Source organism: Plectropomus leopardus, chromosome 2 (genome assembly GCF_026936395.1).
Source record: "Plectropomus leopardus strain MGB_pleo_1.0 chromosome 2, ASM2693639v1, whole genome shotgun sequence".
NCBI classification, from domain to species: domain Eukaryota; kingdom Metazoa; phylum Chordata; class Actinopteri; order Perciformes; family Serranidae; genus Plectropomus; species Plectropomus leopardus.
This window is the reverse complement of record NC_142177.1, coordinates 18786131-18800909: the sequence shown is the minus strand read 5'-3', so window position 1 is coordinate 18800909 and position 14779 is coordinate 18786131. Positions and strand designations below refer to the sequence as shown.

At 38.6% G+C, this 14779-nt stretch overlaps 1 protein-coding gene across 3 annotated transcripts; it reads right to left on the bottom strand.

Annotated features, from left to right (window-relative positions):
* Nucleotides 1-1504: 1504 nt before the first annotated feature.
* Nucleotides 1505-14503, bottom strand: LOC121955576 (SRSF protein kinase 3-like). Of its 3 annotated transcripts, XM_042503599.2 has the most exons (16): nucleotides 14217-14503; nucleotides 12751-12932; nucleotides 10759-11063; nucleotides 10463-10571; nucleotides 10259-10346; nucleotides 9131-9218; nucleotides 8787-8893; nucleotides 8472-8637; nucleotides 8264-8289; nucleotides 8093-8149; nucleotides 6044-6410; nucleotides 5818-5915; nucleotides 2567-2674; nucleotides 2417-2486; nucleotides 2244-2336; nucleotides 1505-1984 (listed from the first exon to the last, which is right to left on the bottom strand). In XM_042503599.2, exons 1-16 carry the CDS (start codon nucleotides 14256-14258, stop codon nucleotides 1800-1802), a joined length of 2091 nt encoding a protein of 696 aa, XP_042359533.2. In that variant the 5' UTR covers nucleotides 14259-14503; the 3' UTR covers nucleotides 1505-1799. The 3 variants fall into 3 exon arrangements, with proteins under 3 accessions (XP_042359533.2, XP_042359541.2, XP_042359549.2); XM_042503607.2 differs by lacking the exon at nucleotides 8093-8149; XM_042503615.2 differs by lacking the exons at nucleotides 8093-8149; nucleotides 8264-8289 and having other exon boundaries at nucleotides 8472-8585.
* Nucleotides 14504-14779: the final 276 nt, after the last annotated feature.

Below are 14779 nucleotides of genomic sequence, written 5' to 3'. Positions count from 1 at the left end.
CAAAAAAAGAGGGGGTGATTCTTGCTTGGCATTTAAAGAAATAGTTGCAAAAAAATTGTTTATCAATGACTCATCCTGTGTTACCTTGAATTTGTCAAGAAAACTTCTTGGACGCCTCCAAAGTGAACGAAGAATCCAAAAACATAAAATTCAACATAAATTCAAATGAATGGATCTGCCTTTGACAACAACAAACTTTATAAAAACCTCAAGTTTCACACAACTTGCACAGTATAATCCAAGTCTCATTTATCAGCTTGTATGCTCAGTATTTCCCAAACACATGCATCATCACTAAAACCTTAAAGCACTTCTGCATAAACAGTCTTTTTTGAAAAAGCATACTTGGGAAAGAGTTTGTGTTTAAACATTGCTCAATGTTTTTGGGAAGTACTGAGCATACGTCAGGATGAATGAGACTTGGATTATACTGCATGAGTTGCGTTAGAGTTTGTAAACTGAGGTTTTGATGTATTCTTGCTGTTAAACGCCATTTACTCCACATTATCTAGAATTTTATCTTTTTTTGGAAAATGCGAGAAAAACAATGTTTTCGTCACAAATTCATCGGAACTTGCAGTGAGCAACTGATATACAAATGATCATTTTTCCAGTTATGTATTCATTTAATAATTTTCTTCAGGGTTCACTTTTCAGTGCAGCCACTCCTATTCATTAAATCTACATGTTTAAACATATTTTTTCTATATATCTCATTTTCAGTATGATTACATTTTCATCCTTTCCTCCAAAAGCATTTAAAAAGAGGTTACCATCACAGACTGAGGTTTGTTTCTGATAACATATAAACTGCCTTGTTCTGTCGTGAGTCATTAGTGTACTCCTTAAAGCTGACATTTCTGAGACGAAGTGCTGTCTGAATAAATCTATTTTATTCCAAGAACAGGGTTACCACAAGCTTTTCTCTACTTAAAGAAACATTTATCAAAGGTTAGGTTTTGATTTACTGTGTATTCATATGGTGTTACAAAAATTGGATAATTTCTGACTGGGAAGGATTTTGTGAATGCCCCCTTAAAATTGGAAAAGAGCTTGTAAAGTCGAAGAAGATTTTTGCTACATGAGTACAACATGGCGGGCGACAGTAAATGTTTTTGTTGGTATGGTAATAAACATATTAATTCACATACTGCATGCCAAAGTTTGCCCACATGTAATTCGTAATATTGTACTATTAGTTGCTGTCCACATAGAGTGAACTGGATTAGTAAGAGAAGTTATTAGCATTAGTCAAGTAAAGCAATATCTTAGTAGTTTTAGGGGATCAACTGGTGCAGAAACGAGTCTGGGCCAAATCACTTTGTAATGTAAAGCCTCAAACTGTTATCAACTTGTGGTTTAAGTGCTGTGAACAGTAAAATACAACACATCTTCTTTGAAGTGTCAATGTAATTTCCACATTACGACTTAAAGCTCATGAACACACACAAGTCAGAAGAACAACTTCCAAACTCAGAAATGGGACCATCAAAGAGCACGTGAATGCAGTCTTTTGTCGGTTTATTAAAATTCAATCACGTAGCAAGGCAGTTTTCCAGTGAGACAAAACTTTTTTTGGTCATTGCTACGCCTGAATTAAATGTGACTATCATTAAAATATTAAAAGACCAAACAATCCAACCTGGAAAAGGCTCGTCCTCAGACTGTGCTCATGATGCCAGCACCAGACGACTGCTGTGTATCCCACAGCTGTCTGAGTCCCATGTCACACGCAATGCGTGTGAGCCTGCTCCCGAGAGCTCGTCCACTGGGCTCTGAACCAGACAGAACTGGTCTGTCTAGGAGGCGATCCAAGGGTGTTTCAGACACTGAGCAGCTGTGGCTCTTTTCTGCGGCAGCAGCTCCAACATGGTCAGGAGGAACGAGCTGAAGTTGTCTGCTTCGTCATGTGGCCACTCGTATTTATCCAGCAGGATCTCAAACAAGCTCCACGGCTTCAGCTTGGTGATGCGTCGCAGTTGTCCTGCACAACGCAAGAGGTAGACTGATTCACTGCTTATATCTACTTTTAATAACTGTTTTGAATAACTTTTTGATTTATCCCACCCTTCATGAAACAACACACAAAATCCTTTTTCAGCATAACAAATTTGAGTCAGGCTAAAAGTTGCTGACTATTGTGTCCAAATCAAAATATCAGATATGGGTAACTTAGCCATATAATAAGCATTTATAAAGTGTTAGTCTTAAATAATTTAATTATTTAATTTAGTTTATTTTACCTTTACGGTTGAAGTATCGTTTGGAGTTCCTCCCTGACAAGGCGAACTGACATGGGATTGATCCCAGCAGCTCGATGATGTGGGCAATGTGATCTGAAAGAACACGGAGAACTTTGTTTTACATGCACATTTAGTTTAATCAAGGACAAAAGAGACATTTGAACAACACAAACCTTCCTCCCGGGAGAATGTGGCTCCTGACTGGGGGTCAAACAGGTAGTCCCCTGTGGCCAGCTCAAAAGCCTACAACATACATAAAGGAATAAACAAAAAACATCTAGAAATTTAAAAAAAATACATATCTATGCAGGTGCTTGACTCACCATGCAGGCGGTGCTCCAGATGTCAGCCGGGGTGTCGTAGTCAGCGCCGATCAGAACCTCCACAGAGCGATACTGACACGTCTGGATGTCCTCAGTGAAGTGTTTGTGCTGACGACCAGACAGATAAGATTTTAATGATCCCCTAATTAATAAGGTTCCCCATCCACTACGTAATGACCTGCATCGATGACTAAAAACAAAACTCCACACTTCCTTATTTCTTTAGCTCTGTTGAAAAAATAACTATAATTTAATTTTCTACATTAAATGACATACTTTTATGCTTAACTAGATTATCTTGACTATTATACTTATGTTGGTATACAATTTTATTTCAATAATTGTTACCTGAAGTTGTAAAACCTTACTGAAATTTGACTTTGAAGACTACAAATCTAAGCTAATTAAACATATTTCTAACAACAGCACAGAGTCTACAGCCGTGATATGGCTTTGTGAGGCAGTACCAAGCGTCAGCCTTTGGGGCTTAAAAAGGAAGCCAATGCAGAAGTGCCAAAAACTGCATTTCCTCAAATGGCCTCTTGAAGCTGGCTCCAGAGTGAGTCAATCCTCATGTTAAAATGCCCAATTTTACAGCAGAAATAAACATGTTTACAGCCTGGTACAAAATTGGTTTTGGTCTCTATAGCTAATTTCAACATTCATGCACAGTTTGTGTACAGGGGGTGAATTTGTATATAGCACACCTGTTTAAATTTTATTAGAGCTTAAAGTTAAACATATTTAAGGGTGGGGCACTTGAGTGACAGGCTGTAAATGGACCTGCACTTGTATAGTTCTTTTAGAGTAATTTTGATCACTCAAAGCATTTTCACTCTACTAGACACGTACACCCCTTCACTCACTCACTCACTCTCTCTCTCTCACACACACACACACACACACACACACACAATTTGGGGTTCAGTATTTTGCCCCATGTTGACTGGAGGAGTTGGGGATCAAACTACCAACCTTCCGATTAGAGGACGACCTGCGCTATCTTTAAACCAGATGCTTATAGTGAGAATACTAATATGATCCTAAACTGGTTTAATGTTAACCATGTACACCATCTTTAGCATGCTATCATTAAAACAATGTCAGTTTTGCATGTATTTGGTCATAAACCAAAGCAGTCAATTAAATAGAACTTAATTCCAATTTTGTCCAGATGATGGCATTAGATGAACAGTCGGGGGATCATCAAAGTTACTAAAATTCATCCCGAGGGGGACATGAATGTATGAACCAAATTTCATAGCAACTGTCCAATTGTTGTTAAAATACATCACTAAAAACCTCCAGTGCAAACCTGCTGGCAGTAAAGGAAAAGTCTGGGAATCCCCAAAGTTGATATGATTCATCTTCTGGGGACCATAAAATGTTTTACACAATTACATGGCAATCCATCCAAAAGTTGTCATATATTTTCATTTGGACCAAAGTGTTGAACACTGCTGTTCCTTAAGTCATGCCACTGGCTAGCATGTCTAAAAATGTTTTTAAAAAGAAAACTGTCATCAGAGAAAATAACATGACCAGGGTCTATTTCTCTCACTCTGCCAAATGAAATAAGAAGCATAAGCACCACCAGCAGGGTGGTTCTGAAATGCACAACACAATGCTGTATGTCTCTCTGAAGCCACATCACCAGCCCACTCAGTCTTGTCTCACTGGAAACATATGGCAGCTGTGTTTTTCACTGGAGGGTAAACACGGCTGCTGTGCTCTACAGAAAGCACCTGTTGCATTTGGTTATGTAAAAGCAACACTTGAGAAGTGTTTTATAGATAAGGCAGGTGGCTGTCATGCTGTCTGCCTCTCTGTTCCTCCTTTCAGCCACATTCCCACTTCCCCAGCCGGCAACATTGCTGCTCTCCATCCATCCACCAGTTGCTCTCAGACTCTCATCCCACTCAACTGACTTTCGCTACCACCTGCTCACTTTCCATTTCTTCTCATCAGCTCTGCAGTATATTTACAATCCCATTTCCACTCAAACCCTGCCAGATCTTCAATGTTGCTTTTTTATGGCTTGATTTTCAGCCACCTGCACCTGCATCCTGACATGTTTAGTCCATTCTGTTACAGTTTTCCAGTTGAGCTATCTACCAAACTGATCTGATACTAAAGGTGGAGGTATAAAAACTGCAGTCCGCTGATCATTCAGAGACAGAATCGTCACTTTTGTTTAATGCACAAACTTAACACCTGCCATCTTTAAATATTCCATCAACTGCAGCAGAGACTTTAAACGCTCCAGTCTGTCTTTCATTGTTCTAAAAATGTAAACAATCAACAAGGTGCAGACATTTCTCTGCATCATCAATTAAGTAGAAATGCACTGAGAACTTGATGGAGCAGTGAAGCCACTATTACCATCCTTAGACAACCTCGCCTACTTTAAAGAGTTCAGTCTGCGGTTAAAATGCAAAACAGGTCTCAGGTTTAAGTACATGTCTGTACAAGTTGTAGACAGGTTCCAAGGCTATAATACCGAAAGTGTTTGGTGGAAATGTGGCTTATCTGTACCTATCCCTGAACCCTTAAATGTTCTTTAAGCCACACCTGTTTCTGAACCCTCATCTGTGTCTGTCTGTCTGCACCTTTTTCCTGCCTAATCTCCATCCACCCCTGGATTCTTAGTAACTTCTGTTTGGACTAGCTACACACCAGTAAGCTTCTGTATCTTTATTTTTTCTAATAAATCATTGAAGTGTTCCTGTCTGCCTGGATTGCACTCAGCCGCCTGACCGTGGACAGTCATAAAACACATCACAATTTAAAACTAATCTCCAGGATAGACCCGCACCTGACTCATTTCCCCACTTAACAGACTTTCTTTTTTTTTTTTTTTTTTAATTCATTTTCTGCCACTTATTCATCAAATATTTATTTGGTTCAGTGCATGACAAATTTTCATAAATTTGAAAATAATCATAGTTCTTTTTCTTTTTTTTTCAAAAACAGTTTTTGCATGTTAAGTATAAAACCAATATGACCCTAGAGTCTGATTAAGGATTCAGGTATCCCTTGCAGTCTTAGCCAGTTATTATGATTCTCACAATGTGTATTTTGATACATAAATGTAAATCCAGACACAGAAGTGCTCTATTATCAAAATAAATTATGGATATTTTTAAAGCCACAAAGAAGGCAGGGCACCTTCTTAAGTCTTAAAATTGTACTGTGAAATTGTAATTTTGTATATCTTTTAGGTTTAGATTGCTGGTAAAATAATCACTCACCACCCAGCAGGCATTGCCCAGGTCAGCAATCTTGATGAGGATTTTATCAGCATTCTGCGGCTTTAGGAGGTCCAGAAGTACATCTGAGTCACTGATGACTAAAAACAAAAGAAAAGAATGTGATAGCTGAGCAGATCAGGGTACACTTTGTACTGATGATGCTGAGTAATCTTCATGGTAACACACTGTGTAAATATGCTCATGTAAACATATACACGAGACTGACCACGAGGGGAGGATGGTGAAGGAGGAGGCAGCTCTTTGTCTGCAGTCTGATGTAGTAATAATGATCTAGAGCCAGACACAGAAGCATCTGAGTTGAGGTCTGGACACGAGCAGATGAAGTCTTTGCGGCTGTGTGGACTTAAGTCCAGTCCGTCTTCCAACAGCATCGTCTGCCTCCTCAAAGTGAGGTGAGGACCTGTGAGTTTAGAGAGACAGGTGGAGCTACGGGTGCTCATAGGAGCAGTGACATCAGAGAATGACACGTGAAGTTTGTCTTTTCGATTGTGGTCCGATGAACTCTCCTTTCCTCGTCGACTCCTGTCTTTTCTTGTCAGTCGCTTAATGGGGCTCCCGGAGACCTTGCTGGACTGTAGGGGCGGGATCAGTTGAGGGGAAACAATCAGAGGGGAGCATTGAATACAAACCAGTAAAGCAAATATTGCAAATTAAAGCCACTAGATGTAGGATTTTGACAATTCTGTTTCCTAGAAATTGCGTTTTAGTCTTACTAAATTGTTTTTATAATTACGTTGTGGTCACATATAAAATATAGAAGAAATATTGTGATTTTTATTTAATTTTAATTAAAAGAAACTGATAATAAAGTGCATATAAAATAGTAATAATACTGCATATCTTCAATAAAAAAAAACCAAAAAAAACCCCAAAAGAAATAAACTAGTAGTCAATATTTTGTTGATATGATCAGCATCAATGTTTTTATGACTTGCCAGATATGTTAATCAGCAACTTTCCTCATTATATAAATAGAAAGCTGGCCATTATGTTTGCCTCAAACATATTGGCTTTATCAAATTAAATGCATATAAACATAATTTCTAGGACACAGGGCTGGATTTAAAAATATCTGACTTCAGTGCCCCCTAATGGTAGCATGAAAAAACACTCAACACATCATTCACATATTTAAGAAGCACTGCATATGCTGCGACTTTTTATCAACCACTTTTACCCACATATCTGCATCTGTATGCACATCGTCTGCAGTTAGCACAAGCCTACAGAGTTTTACATGAATTCCATGAATGAGTACCTCAACAATAAAATATGAAACTGTTACTCTATATGCTGTAAAACTATAAGTTGCTAACAACAAGCTATTTTAAAACCACAACAGCAGATGTTGGAAGGACATCAAAATTTGCAGTTGTGTCGTTTTATAGAAGCTGACAACAAACACCTCTCTCAACACCCCTCGCGTGGCTTTGAGCTGCAGGAGCCTGTTAGTGACAACAATATTAAAAGAGCAAGCATCAACTTGGAGCAGAAATTTAAGACACCTGTCAACATGCAACATATCATCAGGGACTGTTTCAGTATTTCTATCTTTGGGTTCTAAATGTGAGAGTTATAGACATGTGTTTAATATGAGATATAAGAGCTGTGCAGTACAAATACAATTATTTCTAGTTTTCTAGGCTGGTAATCTGTTCTTCACTTGTCTTGACTGCAGTGCAAAAAAAATTTAAAGTTGAGATACAATCTGCACAATATTGTTGAGGGATTTCCACTGTCTCTTTAGGGTCAAATGTGATAGCAAGAAAAGAACAGCAGAATGAGTTTAAGGGACACTATGTCACCCAAATACCTAAAGAGCAAATGCAAAGAGTGCAAAGAGCTCCCTGTATTTACAGATCTCAATTTGACTCTAAATATAAAAATATGACTTTATGACATTTTTTGACAGATTAAAAATGTTTTTACTCAGATTATTTGTCAAAATTAGTTGTGTTGCTTACATGCTGTAATACTATAAACTGCTGTAATATATCATAAATATGTGTAAATTAAGAAATAGAATCACCTCCCTCTTGAGCGTCACAATCATGTTCATATCAATCATATTTGACAGAAATCACACTGCAGTGTGCTCGTGTAGGACAGCAGTTGGACAAAATTAGTTGGTAAATGTCCGATGCCCTGCCTTTTTATGATTTCACACATCCAATAGTGAGTTTTAAGCTGCAGATGTTGTCATGATGCAGTTAAGAAGCTCAAGTGCAAAAACAAAACACAACATCCATCTTACCCACTCCCCAAGAGTGTGGAAAACCCCAGTCAGCTTCCCCAACAAGCTGGACAAACTCTTCAGAGGTCATAACACAAATGAACAGGTGGTAATGTAATTATGACAAAACATGGCCATCTTAATAAACTGAATGAAATAATAATGAGAAGAGGAACATTTCAGGTTGCACACCTGTTTTTCTCTGGAGCTTCTGTTCACTGGCAGGAAGTGAAAACATCAGCAGGGAAGAGAGGCACAGGATGTGAAAATCAGTGAAAAAGAAAAAATGCCCGTTTTTTTTCTTGCATTCAGTCAAGACCACCTCCAGCAGCCTGGTTCTCGCAGATGTCTGGGACACATATTTCTTTGTAATTGAAGCAACTCATGCAGCATCACTGACCTGTGGAGCTGGTGAAAGCAGAGGATACTGGCAGCTGCCACAGCTTGGTGTTGGCCGCCAGATTCTGAATATAAACCTCATCCACTCGCAGGAGGATGTTTTCTGGCTTGATGTCTGTGTGGATAATCTTGCATTTAGTGTGCAAGTAATCTAAACCCTGCAGAACCTGTGATAAGGAGTGGAAATACAGTCACTGTCACTGCACCCCACGTCAACGCGGAGCAAAAATAGAAGATAATCTGCTCAAAAAAGAGCTCAGTCAGTGGTGAAAGACAGAGAGGGTGATTTAAGGTGGTATAAAGGGTTGCACAGCACCTGTCTGAGGATGCTCTTAACGCAGGGCAGGGGGAGGCCAGTGTAGTTGGATTTGATGATCCACCTCAGCAGCTGGTGGCCCAGAACCTCCAGAACCATGCACACATCTGGGGAGCGGTTGAGGACCTTGTCTCATACTGCACAGCCCGGGTCTTTAGAGTTTATTCAGTATTTTAAGAGGGTGAAAAACACACTGACACAATCTTTCAAGTTCTGCCACTATGATTTGAAGAAGTTGTCATAGTGCCATCTATAAGCACACTTGTAAACAGTAGAATTTAAGAACAATACTTGATAGAAAACCTGCAAGTTACAGACATACAATATGCTTCTGTAAAGGATACGCTCTCCATTCACTGCAGTGATCCTGAAGTCATCAATGAGGTGCACGATTGTCTCACGTTTTGGATCTTTGGGGTCACTGTCCCTGACCTGATGGTCATATAGTGATCATATTACAATATTAACAGACACTGTATTAAAAATGATTAAAGACAATCATACTCAGATCAGATCAATTCCTATCATCTGTCACTGCTATCACATGGTGTGAGATGCTGATGGTGTCATACTGGTGTTTATATAAAATTGACAAAATCTTTGCAGATAGGCTGAGCAATCACTGTTAATATTACTAAGACTGAGACCTGCTATGGCATTCAGTCTCACATATTAGTGAATCTCTCTAGGGAAATTATTTCAACAAACTGTATGTCCAAAATGCTGTGCAAACTAGAAAATCACAAGTGTGTTTGTCTTTTCATTTAAAGCGACATTAGGTAACTTTTTCCACAAATAATACAAAAAGTAATATCTTTTAACTCGCACTTTATCCTGTCAGTAGTGCACCAGAGAGATAATTGTAAAAAAAAATAAAAAATAAAAAAATCTGTTCCCTCTGGCTCCTCCTTGTGCTCCTTGTGGCCTTTGGAAGCACCCACCGTGCCTGTTGAAAATAACCAATCAAAGCCAGGAGCAGTCGCTGTCAATCACTGTTTGCACACATGCTGTTTTAACAACAGCAGCAAACACAGCAAAGACAAGTAAACAGAAGAAGGCTGAGGAAAAGCTTGCTTTCGCTTTCACAGAAAAAGACAGACTGTCTTCTGGAGGACGAGGAGAAGCCAGAGGAGCGTGATTTTTTTCACAGATTATCCGCCTCATGTACTACAGTCAAAATAACTTGTTATATTTGCTGACAAAGTTACCTACTGTTGCTTTAATGCAGTAATGTTCTTCGAATTTGCAAAGGATTATGGACATGCAGTTCATTTCGCGATGTCTCTGTCATTATGTCCTGCTGCTCCAAAACCACCACAGTGGAGTCAGAGTTTTCTTTGTGCTGACCAGAAACTCACAAACAGGAATAACACTCTGGGCAGATCTACTACTTGTGTATTCTAAGAATACTCTAAAATCACTAAAAACTACTGCGCATTCATCTCAAACAAAAGCAATGTGGTCACACTGACACATTTCAGAAGTTTGATCTCATCCAGTGCCGTCTCTGTGAATGTCTGAGCACTCTTCACCACCTTCAGAGCCACAAAACGCCCCTTCCTGCATGCAAACAATCATGGCAGTTAGCTACTATTATGTTTATATCATATTAGATTATCGCTACATGATGTTATTATGTTATTCAGGAAAGGGCAAAAGGCCAAACCTGTACTTACACCATATCCCAGCAGAGCCATACAGTGGAAAAGTGACCCCATCCCAACTTTTTAACCACTTGGTACCGGTCAACGAAAATCTCTCCAATCTCCACGGGGTAGTAACCACCTGCAACACAACCAAATGCCTGCATCAAAGAAAACATTGAAACGCATGGAAGTTTGTTTTCAGAGGTTTGCATGACCATGCCGTGACATTAAAGGCATTTTAATTGTTTAAAGAGACTGCCTTGGAGTTTTTCTTGTTTTCCTTATCTCAACCAGTGTGTTGGAGTTTGGTGTTTGGTGCTGCCTACCGATGCCATAGTCTGCAGGATTCTCCTGCTGCTCGTCGTAAGATCCGACAGGCGCAGGTGACTGAGGATGTGTCTGTGCAGCTGGCGGGCAGTGGGCAGGTTTGCTGGGTGTGGGGTCAGGTTCAGGACTCCCTGCTGCGTCTGGGGAGGGGTGAGGGCTGGCTGGGACTGGCGGATTGGAGGAGCTGGTTGAAAGAAGGGCTGATATAGCAGCAGCATACGAAGACGACATGTTCGACCAGAGCCTGAAGAGTTGGAGCACAGCTGAAGATGGGCCCAGATGACAGCAGCACTCAGGAAGAAAGTTGCAACAAAAATGCATTTGCATACTTGGATGGAGTTCTTCAGTCGTGCAAACATCTCTGAAATGCGAGTTTGCCAGCTGTTTGTCTCTGACAGATAGTCTGTGCTTTTAGTTACTGATTGCAGAGGGTTGTGTGCAATGACATTTTCAAAGGGGCAGCAAATGTGTGTGTTTATTTTTAGCTAGATGAATGGCATGTCAACGTAAATAGCTCCTGACACTGGCCCAGCTGCAACTGACCTCTTTCTGATATTGCAATCGACTACTACAGTTGTAAACATGAACGGCTGGCAATTCAAATTAATTCATGGGTTTTCAAGGGAGATATCTTATAGCACTTTACAAACAAAACTATTCGTTTTTACCGGGCAACACTGCAGGGAAAGTCCTGTTAGTTACTGAACTGAGAAGCCAAGAACGGATGTTGTTTTTAATGCAGTCATCTCGGGGGCACAGGTTAATTACGATTAAAGATTCATGACTACTTTAAGTTATCCCAGGAAAGCTTTTTTTGTTAATCTCAAGATAAGAAGATGCTAAGCCCAACAACACAAGAAAACAAGGTTGTTTCTTTCCTTTTATAACTTATATTGTTTATCAGAGATCACGAGTATCTAGGCTGAAAAAGTTCAAGGAGTACCTTTTATTTATCAACGCATCAGACCATACTTCACTCAAAGTCTAACAGCTCAGTTATGAATCCTTCCCGAGAGTCATGACTTCGATATTTAAGGCTGAAATCGAGTGTAATCAAATGAAAAAGAGACTCAGTTTTGAGTTTTCCATAATGATCCCGTAATCTTAAAACACAAAGGTCGTTTTCGCTTTATAAATTATCTTGTTATCTCAAGAAATCGCCCTTTTATTTTTTGGGGGATTCAACATAAATTAACTCATTATCACAGGGAAATGACCTTTGTTATCTTAAATAAATTAATTAACTCTTGATCTTAAAAATAATGGCTTTACAAAATCATTTCAAACATGGCTGTTCTCGGCTTTTGTAGTTAGATCAATGTTGGAAATTAGCACCAGCTACCAGTCAAATGCTGGTGAAATATGCATGTGGATAATACATTTTTTTCATTAACTAGCCAAAAAACAATGGCAATCCATTGAGTTTGTGATAGATTTTGGAACTGACCAGCCACAGAGGCAGGTGGATGAAAAAATGTTAATTTCAAACTCCGGTTAGACTTTCCGAGAGAGACGGAGGGAGAGAGACAGAGAAATCTTCCTTTTCACAGCTGTAGTATTTTAAGTTCCATTTAATATTCATGTAAGTTAACTTTGTTTTTACTTTTCGAGCTGTAAGGTTTGTCTACAATTCATGACACTTTACAGATACAGCCTTTGGCTAGGTGAACATTTTACATCCCTTTGCTCTGCTCGGTAGTGACAGCTAAGTCTTTTGACGTTTACATGTCTCGTTTTATACAATTCATTTTGTTTACCGTGTATAACTGTCATTTATCAGTTTACTTCTGTTGCTTTTTGCTCCCACAGCGACAAATTTAAACAGTTTTACTGAGAGGTTTATTTTTACAGGTAGTCCAGTTGACTCTAGCAGTGGACTAATGCATGTTTCTGGTTTTAACGATGAGACTCATAAGTAAAGAAAAACACCTAACAGAGCCCTATTTGTCCACAATAAGTACCCAACAGTGTTAGAGGAGGAGCCTACTTACCCCTGTGTGTGATATATCCAGTTTTCATATGTGAAACGCGGGAAATAAAATGAGGCTGGCACAAGGATTGTCAGTCCGTGTGCTGTTTCTGACTCTGTTCTGTGAAGCAGATACTCAGGTCCAGGAATAGCAGACTGCTGCTGCTGTTTCTGACAACACTTCACGCTGTGGAGCCACCGGATCTATTTACAGAGGGGGTGAGGGGGTCATTCTCTTATTTATTCTTTGGCTTTCCAATAATCCAATTTCAACTGTTAGATATTAGAAATACTGACACTCATAATTGACAATGACACTCAAAATCAGAATTATATATACTCATATATATATACATATACATATACATATACATATACATATACATACATACATACATATATCAGAATCAGAATCAGAATCAAAAATACTTTATTGATCCCAGAGGGGAAATTGGCTTTAGTTACAGATGCTCCCATTCAAAAGTCTTAAAAGAAGTAGAAAAATGTAGAATAGAAAGTGTAGTAGAAACTTAAGTATAAATACAAACGTACATTTTTGTTCTTGTTTCTACCATGTGAAATAAAACAACAGATTACCAACATCTGAATATAGAATATTATACATGGATGTAGTTATTGCACTGGATTATTGCATATATATATATATATATATATATATATATATATATATATATATATATATATATATATATATATGTATATATATATATATATATATATATATAGAGAGAGAGAGAGAGAGAGAGAGAGAGAAACACTGTTTTTCAACCCTTATCAGATCATTTTCTTATCTTTTTTTTTTTTTTTTTTCAATTTTTTTTTTTTTTGGGGGGCTGTCTTGTTAAGTTGCTCAATGCCTTTTCTGCATGTTTTTGAAAGAAATCAAACCCATTTGCTCAGGTTTCAAAGGTACAATACAAAGTAATATAACCAAAAACATCATAATTTATTATGATGTTGTTATTATTATTATGCATAATAATAAAACATGTTGTATTGTAAGGATAAAGATAAAACTTGATTCCTTAAAGGAAATTCAAGCACTACCCAACAGCTAGAATACAGTGTAAAATATTGTCCCACCTTTACCTGCTGCAAAGTTAGAGTAGTGTTTACATTACTTCATCAATAATCGTAATTTAATACAAAAGTAGCCTATAGAATATTCTAAACTGGAAGTACTTTTCTGCATATGAGGTACTTTTACTTTTTATTCTTTGAGTATGTTTTGATGCTGATTTATATATGTATTTTTAATGCAGGTCAATTACATGTACAGGGTATTTCTACACTGTTATATTGCTTCTCTTAAATAAGTAAAATATAAGAACACTTCTTTTCCGTCGGTGCTCAGTCTGTCTCATGGTGGCTCCCTCTTTCAGTTTTTTAACTTGGGCTGGTGTCAGTGTATATTTACAAATAGAGCAGCTGATTTCTCCGTTGGGCTGTGTCGCCTCAGTAACTTACCTGTGTGAGGAGCCTGAGGTTGACCGCTGTTAACGCTGGCATCACGAGCTGCTGTTTGCGCTCCTGACAGTTTCCGGTGGCTTGTTCTGATCGTAAATCTATATTTTAGCTCGCTGTCCATGGTTTTATTCTGTCAAGCTGACAGAAGTGAGACCTGTCTGTGTGTGAGATGCTGCTCCTGCAGCAGAGCGGGATCGTAGTCATGTAGAGAGGGATACTGGATAGCACGCGGACGCCAGGTGTGATGATAGATAGATGTATTTAAGATAGTCAGGTGCGCGCCAGGTGTGGCGGAAGTCGGTCCGTCTGATGAAGCATTCCGACCAGTCTGCCCTCAGGCCGCGTTCCGCACCGCTGCAAATGTTGACTGAACATTGATCGACATTTGTGCATTTTTAATTTCCCTCACAAGCGTTTGTCACCTAAATGCATACCTTAAAAACCTCAGCAAAGCTTGATTTTTTTTTTCAAAGGCAATCAGCAGTCAAAGAAGATTAGCAAGACATTAGTAAAAAAAAAGAAAAAAAAAAAAGAAATGAAAGGAAATTGCCTGAAAATTAATA